General features: G+C 66.2%; 1 protein-coding gene across 1 annotated transcript; it reads left to right on the forward strand.

Moving 5' to 3' along the window:
• Positions 1–408: 408 nt before the first annotated feature.
• Positions 409–9566, forward strand: MAB21L4 (mab-21 like 4; the record flags this gene model as incomplete). The annotated part of the gene is given in 11 exon segments (XM_082396963.1): positions 409–601; positions 604–664; positions 666–751; positions 754–873; positions 4959–5166; positions 5168–5182; positions 6951–7104; positions 8332–8347; positions 8350–8580; positions 8583–8686; positions 9426–9566. Coding segments are annotated over 11 exon segments (1281 nt in total). The 3' UTR covers positions 9519–9566.
• Between the last annotated feature and the right edge of the window lie 568 nt (positions 9567–10134).

The raw sequence follows: 10134 nt of genomic DNA on the forward strand, positions 1-10134 counted from the left end.
TCACAGAGACCCCGTGGCTCCTGCTACTGGGATGAGGGTGGAAAGGGGGGCACCAGGGACAGCACAGCAGCGGGGAGGCCAGGCCCAGGAGGGGCGAAGTCTTGAGCCTGAATGTGCCTGGGAGGGGGGGTCTGTGTGACAGAAGGGAGGAGCCAGGCCCCGCCCCCTGCCCAATGCTCCTGTGACATTCCTAACTGTTGGTGACTGACTCACCCTCACTTCAGAGGCCTGGGCCCAGTTCAGCCATTTAACCCGCTGCACCCCGCCCGCCTGCCAGTCACCCGTGGGCACCTGTGGCCCCACCTGCGGACCAGCTGCTCCCCTGGGCAGGCGCCTCTTCCCAGCCTGTCTGCAAAGCCGGCCTCAGAGCGGTCTGTGCAGGCTGCGCCCTCAGCCCTGGCCGCAGCCATGGCTGTGCAGGTGCCCCTGTGGCACCACTACCTGCAGGCCATCCGCTCGCGGGGGGCGCCCCGGGCCCAGGACTTCCAGCGCGCCGAGGACATGCTGCTCTCGGTGCTGGAACAGGTGCGTGCCCTGGACCCCTGCCTCCTCGTGGACTACTCCCGGGGCATGGAGGCCTTCCGGTTTGCCCTGCGCCCCTCACGGAGGTGCCCCAGTGGGTGGACGCAGAGGGCCTCGTGATTGAGGAGGTGAGGGCTGCCGAGGCAGGGCTGGTCTGGTTGCTGCCGCCTGGGCGTCCCCGGGGAAGGGCCCGGCCTGGAGCGGTGGATGACAGACGATGTCTTCAACACCCCCCTGAGGGCAGCGCCGAGTGCCGTGGCCACATCGTGCCCAGCGAGGTCCTGCAGGTCCCCAAGGACCTTCTGGTGGCGGCCGTCGTGAACCACAAGCGCCACGGCCTCTTCACGCCAGGTGCAGCCCGGATCACTCCGTGCACGCGTGCTTGTGTGCGCGGGTGTGTGATTCCTCCGTGTGCGTGTGTGCGACTGCAGGATAGTGAACGCATGTGTGCATACACCCGTGCGTGTGCACACGTGTGAGTATATGTGTCGGTGCGTGCACGTATGTGCACATGTGCACAGGTCTGTTTCCATGTATGGCTCAGTCGCTAATTGGCCTCTTGGCCCTGAGCGGGTTCTGTGGCCGGAAACTTTCAAGTGAGCCAGGGCTCTGGCCTCAGTCTCTCCCCTGGTTGCCTTGTTGATGTGATCCGGTGGGTGGCGAGCGCCGGCGTGGGCAGTGCTCCCGGCAGACCCAGAAGTTATGGGCTTCCTTCCCGCAGGAGCTGCCGGGACCTCGAGGGTGTTGGAAGAACGGGCCAGCCTGTGCCGGGCCCAGCAGGGCGGGGACCCTGGGTGATGCAGCCCATCCTCCTGAGGGTCAGGGCAAAGGCGGCAGGGCTGGGAAGCAAAACAGAATGTCCTGCTTCCCTTGGGAGGGGACAGGCATGTGGCAAAGCTGGCTGCCACCTGGTATACGTGTGGCCCTCACACCTGCCGTGAGGTCAGCAGGTGGGGGTGGTCAGCCCGCCTGAGGGACGGTGAGCTGCCCTGGAGCTCAGGTCTGGCTGCACGTCCAGGCTCGGGCCCACTTGGTGCTGTAGGGACCTCAGCTACCTGGGCCCGGAGGACTAACCTTTCCCCAGGCTGCTTCCCGTGGGTTCTGGGGAAGCCTGGCATCTGTCTGCAGGCTGATGTGAGGGACCCCAACCCCAGAAGGGGTGGCTGCCAGCCCCGGCCCCTCCCCAGACCTGCCTGGTGACCTGGGGCAGGTGACCACCCTCTGGGGGCTGCTGACGAAAGTGCCCTTGTGGGGCGGCCGCAGCCCATCACGGGGAGCTCCTGAGCCCGGCCCCGCCGACAGCCTATCCGGTCATCCTCTGAGTCTTACAGTGACCGCAGGCAGCTCGGCACGGGTCTTTCTCTCTTCTCCCGTCCCTCCCGGCCCTGTCACCTCCAGGCCTGGAGACAGACCCACCGGTTGGGGTGAGCGCTCAGTCTGAGCGGCCAGGCCCCTCCTTCCCACCCCCTAGGTCCCCGCCGTCCTCTTCCTGCTGGAAGCCACACCCAGGCCTAACTTCTCTGGGCCCGCAGGGAAGTTCCAGGCACTGCTTCCTGACACTTGCCTTAAAAGGGAAGCAGCGCCCCAGGTGACAGGGTTCAGGCTGCCGCCACCCTGGGAACTGGTGAGACCAGGGGGGCTGAGGTGGGGAGTGGCTGGGACAGTGGCAGGTGTGGCCGGCTGCCTTCCGAGCCACCTTTCTGTGAAAAAAAACGTGTGACCGAAGGTAGATAAGGAAATGAAACTGCCCGTGGTGGCTTTGCATGACAGGTGCCTCAGACATTGAACTGGGAGGGGCCGGGGATCACCAAGCCCCTTTCTCCCCTTAACTGATGGGGAGACTGAGGCCTCTGTGGGGAACAGAGTGGCCCAGGTGTGGCAGGGCCGGGACCTGCTCTGGGCTGGGTCCCAGGAGGTGGCCCAAGAGCCGCCCTGCAGGAGAGTGTTGAGAAGGGGCCTGCGTACCGGGGGGCGGGCTCCTCCCTGCAGGACCCCCAGGGCGGTGGGTGGCCCAGGGCAGGCAGCGCAGGCTGTAGGACGGTGGGGAAGCGGCTGCCAGGCTCACTAGCTGCGGAGACTGCTCTCTAAGGCGCATGTTGGGGACTCCCTTCGGGACGTGATGACATGCCGTTCAAGCCGCGGCTGGTCGGCCCCCTGACCTCTGTCCCAGGCACCCTCTCTGGGCAGTGCTGGGGAGGGCAGGGGGCCGCTGTTCGTCAGGGCCTCGTGTAGGTGCCCCTCCCGGCCCCCTGAGAGGTGCCCGCTCAGCCCGCCCTCCTCCCTCGGTGGTGTTCATTTGTTTGGGGGAAGGGATACCTGACGCAGGAGACAGAGGGCCCTCATCTCCCCAGCCCCACCACCCCATGGAGCAGCCCCTCCTGGGTGGTCTGGGGAGTGGGTGCTGGGCTGGGCCCCATGGGGTCTGAGTCCGGGAACGGGGGAGGGAGTGGGAAGGACGTCAGCTCGAATGTGTTGTCCGCGGTAGCAGGAGGAGAAAGTTCTCGTGCAAGGCCTGGGGTGTCCAGTGGAATCCAGGGCCCCCTCCTGGATGAGGGCAAACCCAGCCAGCTCCTCCCAACCTAGGCCTGCAGGGACACTGTGCGTTCAGTCCTGGGGCCTGGCCCTGACCTTCACCTCCACGGCCCTTCTTACGAGGTGTGCCGCGGGCCGGGCCTGAGATGGGGGCTCTCGTGCATGGACCACACCGGGGCTCTCGGGGACACCTCGAGGAGCAGGAGGGGGCGGGAAGGAGCAAGCAGGTCCCATCAGGAGAAGTCCAGCCTCAGCCCGACCCTCCCGGGCTCTGGAGCTCAAGTGCCCACAGAGGCTGCCCCTAACCCCAGAGGACCCTCACTGGCTACAGGCTGCTGGGAGGGTGGGGCCTCACTTCCAAACCCCGCCGGGCAAGGTGGCCCAGCAGCCAGGGCTGTCCTCTGCGGAGGGCCTTCTATGACCCACTGGTCACGAGCCCAGGAAAGAGGTGCTGGGGCAACAAGGGCACCCCCGAGACGCTTCCAGAGGCCTGAGGAGGCACTGGGGTGCGTGGAGGCAGTGGGCGCAGCCTCAGAAACCAGCCACTTAGAAGGGTTAGAAACCTTGCTCCAGCAGAGAGCTGCGGGTCTCAGAGCTGCCTGGCGCCTTGGGGGCCCTGGAGGGCGGACCTGCGGGAAGCACCCGGCCCCTCCCTGTGGGGCCGCCCCACCCCGGGGTCAGGCAGGTGAGGGCCCTCGCACCCAGCCATGGGGCAGTGCCTGGGGACCACTGTCGGCGAGACCCTGCCCTGCAGAGCTGCTCCCCCCTGAGCCAGGCCTCTCCTTCCGCAGAGAGGGCGGCCGCGCGGAGAGGCAGCCTGGGTGGCCGGGGCCCCTGGGCCCAGGCGTGGAGCAGTGGGCAGGCACGGGTAGGCCTGGGGAGGCGCAGGCCTCGGGGGGCGGGGCGAGGATGGTGAGGATGCTGCTGACCTGGGCACCCGCCAAGGGAAACCTCGGGGCAGGTGCCGCTGTCTCCCCGGGGCTGCGGAGCCGCGGAGCCGAACAGCATCCGCACCGTGCTAGCATGGGGGCCACGCGGCAAACACCAGACGCTGGGCGGCTTAAACGACAGAAATGTATTTCCTCAAAGTTCTGGAGGCCAGAGGTGCAAGGTCAAGGTGTCGGGGGGCTGGCTTCCCGAAGGGCCTTCCTGGGCTTAGAGATCTGCCCTCTGGCCGCGTCCTCAGGTGGGCTTTTCTGTGCATGCAGATCCCCAACGTCTGTTCTATAAGGACAGTCTCACGGGGTCAGGCCCACCCTCACGGCCTCAGCGCACCTTAACCCCCACTCGAGGGGCCTTGTGTCCAAATACAGTCACAGCCCGAGGTGCTGGGGGTTGGGGCTTCTGCACAGGAATTCTGGGGGACATGACGCAGCCCACGTGCCAGCCGTGCAGGGCTCCCCTGGTGGTGCAGTGGTTAAGAATCACCTGCCAGTGCAGGGGACACGGGTTCGATCCCTGGTCCGGGAAGATCCCACATGCCGCAGAGCAACTAAGCCCATGCGCCACAACTACTGAGCCCGCGTGCCTAGAGCCCGTACTCTGCAACAAGAAGCCATCGCAGTGAGAAGCCCGTGCACTGCAACGAAGAGTAGCCCCCGCTCGCCGCAACTAGAGAAAGCCCGTGAGCAGCAACAAAGACCCAACGCAGCCAAAATAAATAAATTTAACAAAAACCAAAAAAACCCAGCCGTGCAAGGACTTGGGGGCTCCGTCAGCCCTGTGCCTGGCTCAGGTTCCAGAAGGATGCAGGCCTGGGTGCGGGTGAGGGGTGGGGTCGGCCGGAGGAGCCTCAGGCTTCAGGTGGGGGAGGGCGGCATGGCTGAGCGGGCAGGAGGGCCGTGGACTGCGCAGGTGGAGGCTGGCATGGAAGAGGGGCTGGCACGGCGGGCGGCTCGTTGCAGGCTCTCTGAATGCGGACAGCCTCAGGGAAGAGCAGCTCGGCCCGTCCCTACTGGTGTCCAGCGGCTGGAGAACGATCTGCTTCAACGTGGTGCCCATGGTGCAGAGGAAGCTCAGGGTGCCCGCTCTGGAGGGGGCCCGGCTGGTGCCCGGCTTCCCCGAGGGCGGCCTGGAAAGGGTCATCCGCCAAGAGGTGGCCCTGGTTCCGGCCAGCTGAGCGTTGGAGGCAGGACGCCCCTCCCGGGTCTGTGGGGTCCTGGGGAGCCGGCAGGGAGGGGCCGTCATCCCGCTGCTCCCGCACTCCGGGCAGGAGGACCTGCGGGGTCCCCCTCCCGCCTCTGCCCTGGCACCTGTACAACGCTGCTATCACTGGGGTCTCGGGGAATTTGGCATCCGACCAGAATGCCCGCTCCCTGCTGCCAGCTTCACAGCTCTCGGAGCTTCGGGGAGGGGGGAGATGTGCCCTCTGTGCCCCGGGACGGGGGGGTGTCTGTCAGGCAGCGAGGAAGGACTCGGAAGTATAGAGGGCTGCCCTGGACGGGACCCTTCACCACCCAGCCCAGTGCCTTCAATTCAGGTGGGAAAGTGGCAGAGGGGTCAGGGGACTTGTCCAGGGCCACAGGGGTTCCTGGGGCAGCTGGGAGGGGTCCCCATGCAGCGAGGGTGGTCAGAGTCTAAGGAGAGGAATTATCACTGGGGCTTTGCTAGCGTCCTCTGTCCGGATTGCCCTTCCCAGATGTGTGTCCCGGCCCTGAGGCCCCCGTCTGGGGTGTCTAGCTGCAGATGCCCCTCCCCTGCCCAGCCCTGGAGCCCCAGCAGCCCCTCCTTGGGCCCCCGGTCTCCTCCCCAGTAGCCTGCCTGCAGGGAAGGGGAGCCCCCGCGTCCGCGTCTGTGAGGGGAGGTGGGGGGCATGGGGCAGAGGCTGAGCTCCCCTGGACACCTCGAACCAAGCGCTGGGGACTGAGTCCCCTCCAGACCTGATACCAGCAGCTGGCGTGCAAGGTCACTGTGGTTTGTCCAGGGTAACTCACCCGCCAGCTCAGCTCGCATGCCTGGGGTGACACTGTTAGGAATGTGACACGGTTGCAGTCAGCAGGGGTTGCTCTTACAGTCGAGTTGATTCTTGGAAGCGATAAACTGGCTGTGCCCTCCTGTGGTTTTCTGCCATAGCGGAGTCCCAGCAGAGAGCCTGCAAGCCCCGCCCCCAGGGCTCCCCAGCTGAGCCACCTCTGCAGAGTAGGGGCGTGTCCAGGCTGACCACTGCCCACAGAGGAAAGGGAAGGGGTGAGCTGGGCAGTCACTTTCACAAGTAAATGGGGAATGGCCTTTCCTGTGCCCCGCCCGCCACAGACTCAGGGCATGCGGCCGATGGCCGTCCAGTATTGAGACCCTCCGAGAGGGGAGCCCGCAGGGCACCGTCCTCAGTTCCCGTCCCTCTGGTCCGCTCAGCGAGTGCCGCTGGTGTGCAGTGCCCGAGCTCCGAGCCCTGCTGGAGGGCCAGATTCCGAGTGTGCAGCTGCTGGGGGCGGGGCAGCTGGGCTTCTCAAACGGGGCCTGCAGTGGAGACGTCACCCTGCCAGGCCGGGTGGCTCCGCCCAGGCCCCTGCCCGCGGACCAGGAGCTACTGCTTCACCCCGGGCCGGTCACAGTGGCACCTCCCTGTCCACACCAAGAGAGCTGGGCATGCCTGGGGGCACCCTGCCTCCCTCCACGCTCTGCGGCCTGAGCAGCTACGTGGAAAGTGGACTTTTCACACTTGACGGCTCATCAAGTGTACTTTTCGACAAGCACGTGGGGGTGGGCCGGGTGCAGCAGGCCATCCCCTGTCGTGGTCTGGGCCGTCTCACGGGGCTCAGAAGCTTCGATCCTGGCAAGGCCACAGGGGTGGGGGGGGGGCGCTGTCTTCTCTGGGGATGAGCTGAGGATGCAGACGCCTGGCCGCCTGGCCAAGGCCCCAGTGCTGACCGAACATGGTGTGTCTGTCTGGGCTCCAGGGTCTCCACTGACCACCTGCTCACCAGGCTGCTGGCTGTGCTGGGCTCCCTCCAGGGCCATCACCTGGACGGGCTCTCCGTCCTGGACCGGGTCAACCACGAGAGCTGGCGAGAAGGCGGCGAGGGCCCGGGCCTGACCCTCGGCCACCTGAAGGTACGCGTGGAGGGGTGCCCCATACCTGCTCGGCCTCCGCCGGGCCCGTGTCTGTAACCAGGGGCCGAGGCCAGGGGCACCCGGGTTGGACCCTCCTGCCGGCTCCCCCGGTGGACAGCCCGGACTGAGCTCCGTGTCAGAGGTCTCCGAGGCCTCCTCCGGGTTCCCAGGAAGTGAGACTGCAGCTCATGAGTGTGGCCTCGGGCTCAGGGCTCTGGGGCACCTCAGGCCGGCCTCCCCATCCTGGGGCCGGTATCCTCGGAGGCCGTCCTGGGCCTGGGTGCAGGTCTCCAGTCAGACCGTGGGGTTGGGCTGCACAGAGCGGGCACTCCGGCCAGCTGGTGTCAGGCCTGGAAGGCCCTCTGTCCCCGTGCCCCTGCCATCCGGGCCTGATCCACCCCACCCCGCTTGGCCGTGAAGGGGAAGCAGCTGAGGCTGGGAGTCTGGGGTCTCCGCTGAGAGTGAGCAGTGGGTGAGAGCTGCAGGTGCTGCCCCACGCCGGGCGTCGGGGTCAGAGAGGGGGCCGAGCTGGCAGGGAAGACGGCTCTGCAGCGAGTCCCGTGTGCCCTACCCACCGCCCCCCTCAGGCCTTCAGCCCCACCCCTGGGGGGTGCCAGCTGCTGAGGGGGTCCCGTGGGGTGGCACACTGTGGCTCCTGAGCCCCTCAGTGAACGAGGGGTGACGGGGCTGTGGAAAGAGAGGGTGCGGCAGGGCACCTTGTGACAGGAAGGGACCCCGGCTGGTGGCTCAGGGTCTGGGGATGAGAAGGTACCGGTGCGGGGTGGGGCAGGTAAGCCCATCCTGGTGGCTTCAGATGTATTCTGGGCCCAGGCATCCTGGGCACACAGACTAGGGCTGGGACGATGCCACAGGATAGGGCTCTTTGTGTAGGGCTGCAGGGTATCAGTAGGAGTTCGATGAAGGGTGGGGCACATGGGAAAGGCCCAGAGGATGGGTAGGAGCCTCAGAATCTCCTGAGAGGCATCCTGGGAGGCTGGTGTGGGGCCCTGGGGAGAAGAGAGGCGCCAGGGCGGGGGCAGCAGGCAGGGAGCGGCTGGGACTCGAGCTGGGACCAGGGGTGGCACGAAGGATGGGGATCGGTGGGGGTGGGCAGGGGGCTTCCAGGGTGGGGTGCAGGGTGGAGTGGGACAGCTTTGGTAAGGGCGGTGGGCTGCAGGTGGCCAGGTGTGAGGGTGGTGGGGGCCTGACCCGGCCGTCCTGCCGCAGATTGTGATGCTACGGGCCGCATGCTCTTCCCGGCGCCCGAGGGCTGGGCGGAGCTGCAGGGCGCCGTGTACCGCCAGCTCGTGGTGCTGCTCTGCTGTCTGGCCACCAGGAACCTGCCCCACTTCCTCTACCCCGCGCGGAACCTGCTGCAGGACTCCGGCCTGGACCTCAGTGCCCCCTCCCAGCGCGTGGAGCGCTTCGCCGGCCAGCCTGAGGCCTCCCTGCGCATCCGTGTCACCCACCTGGGCCGCAGCCCCCGCCGCGAATTGGCAGCGGGGTCAAGGCGCTCCTGCAGCTGCCCGCCAGTGACCCCGCCTACTGGGTCACTGCCTACTTCGACGTCCTGCTGGACAAGGTGGGGGCAGGGCGGGGCTGGGTCACACGTGGGTGCGGGTGGAGGCCCGCTCCACGACCCCTGGTCAGGAGCCGAGGAAGGTGGGTCAGGTCAGTCCTCGGGACAGCGCAGCGAGAGCATCTGTCGGGGAACATGTGCCTGCTGGGGTCGGATAAGCCATGCGTGCCCCCAACCACCGGTGGCCTCGAGGCCAGGGCCAGTCTCTGGGAACCAGGGTCGTCTGCGCCTGCCCCCTTTTCCAGCTGAACCTCCCGCAGACCCACACTGGACGAGTGCTCAGAGCCCCGCCTGCCCAGCCTGGGCCTCCCCGCAGCGGCCATGCCCGTTGGGCGTTCAGGTGCTGTCTGCCAGCTGTCCCTTCTTGAGTGCCAAGATTCAACCAACTGGGCTCGGCCTCCCCTCTCCCACCCCACAGAGCCCCCTCTAGCTCCTGTCCCCCAGGGCCAACTCCCACCCTCCTTCCAGGGCACACGGGGCTGGGGTGGTGGTAGCGGGAGGGGTGATGCACGCTGAGCTCTCAACCAGCACCTGATGGGGCTTCCCCTGTGACGGGCCCATCCAGGGAAGGGCCAGAGGAGAGGGTCCCAGGCAGGTCCACCTGCAGGGAGGGTTGTGCAGGCAAAGACCCAGAGGCGGAAAGCCCAGAAGCCAGGGAGCGCGTGAAGTCCCACGCTGTGCCCGGGGCCCCGTCATGGCCCCCAGATGTCACCGTGACCCCTCTGTCTTGCCCCATCTGCAGTTCCAGGTCTTCAACATCCAGGATGAGGACCAGATCTCGGCCATGCAGACCATCTTCCTGAAGACCAAGACCCAGGGTGCCGAGAATTGCTGAGCTGAGTGCCTGTCTCAGCACCCTCCGTCTGGCTACACTGCCCCATGGAGGCTCCTGGAACATTTGGAGATGGGAATGGGCTTCACCTAGAGTGGGTGGGGGGAGGGCGGAGGGCCTTTGTCCCCTGGGACCACCTGAGCCTGTCCAGGGAAGGCCCTGTGGGAGTCTGGGAGTGCTGGACAGTGGGTCTCCAGAGGTCCTGGGATGAAGGTGCCACGTACTTCACGGGACGGCTGTTGATCCATCCATATGATGTCATCAAGACTCTGAAAACCAAGAATCCGCGTGAGACCCGAGCTGGTCCCCACCCGCGTAGTACACTGATCCGCGTGATGAAATCTCGGTGTCTGATCTTGAGTACATCAGTGTGCTGCTTGTACACAGTGGAGACGCTACCTACTGCTTTTTGTGTATCTGCGGGGAGATTATTTTTCCTGGAAACATAAAAGTAGAAAAAGCTTGTATGCAGACAGGCAGTTCAACCCTCCCCCATTCTCCGTGAACGACCCCTGCCCACCCCCGAATCCTCACCTTCTAGTTCATGAAGGAGACAACCACAGCCGCACCACCAGCAGCTGCTGATGCTGTCACGTGAAGTCAGGCGGCTTCTCCTGGC

Source organism: Balaenoptera borealis, assembly GCF_965194805.1.
Source record: "Balaenoptera borealis genome assembly, chromosome: 6".
In the NCBI taxonomy this organism is placed as follows: domain Eukaryota; kingdom Metazoa; phylum Chordata; class Mammalia; order Artiodactyla; family Balaenopteridae; genus Balaenoptera; species Balaenoptera borealis.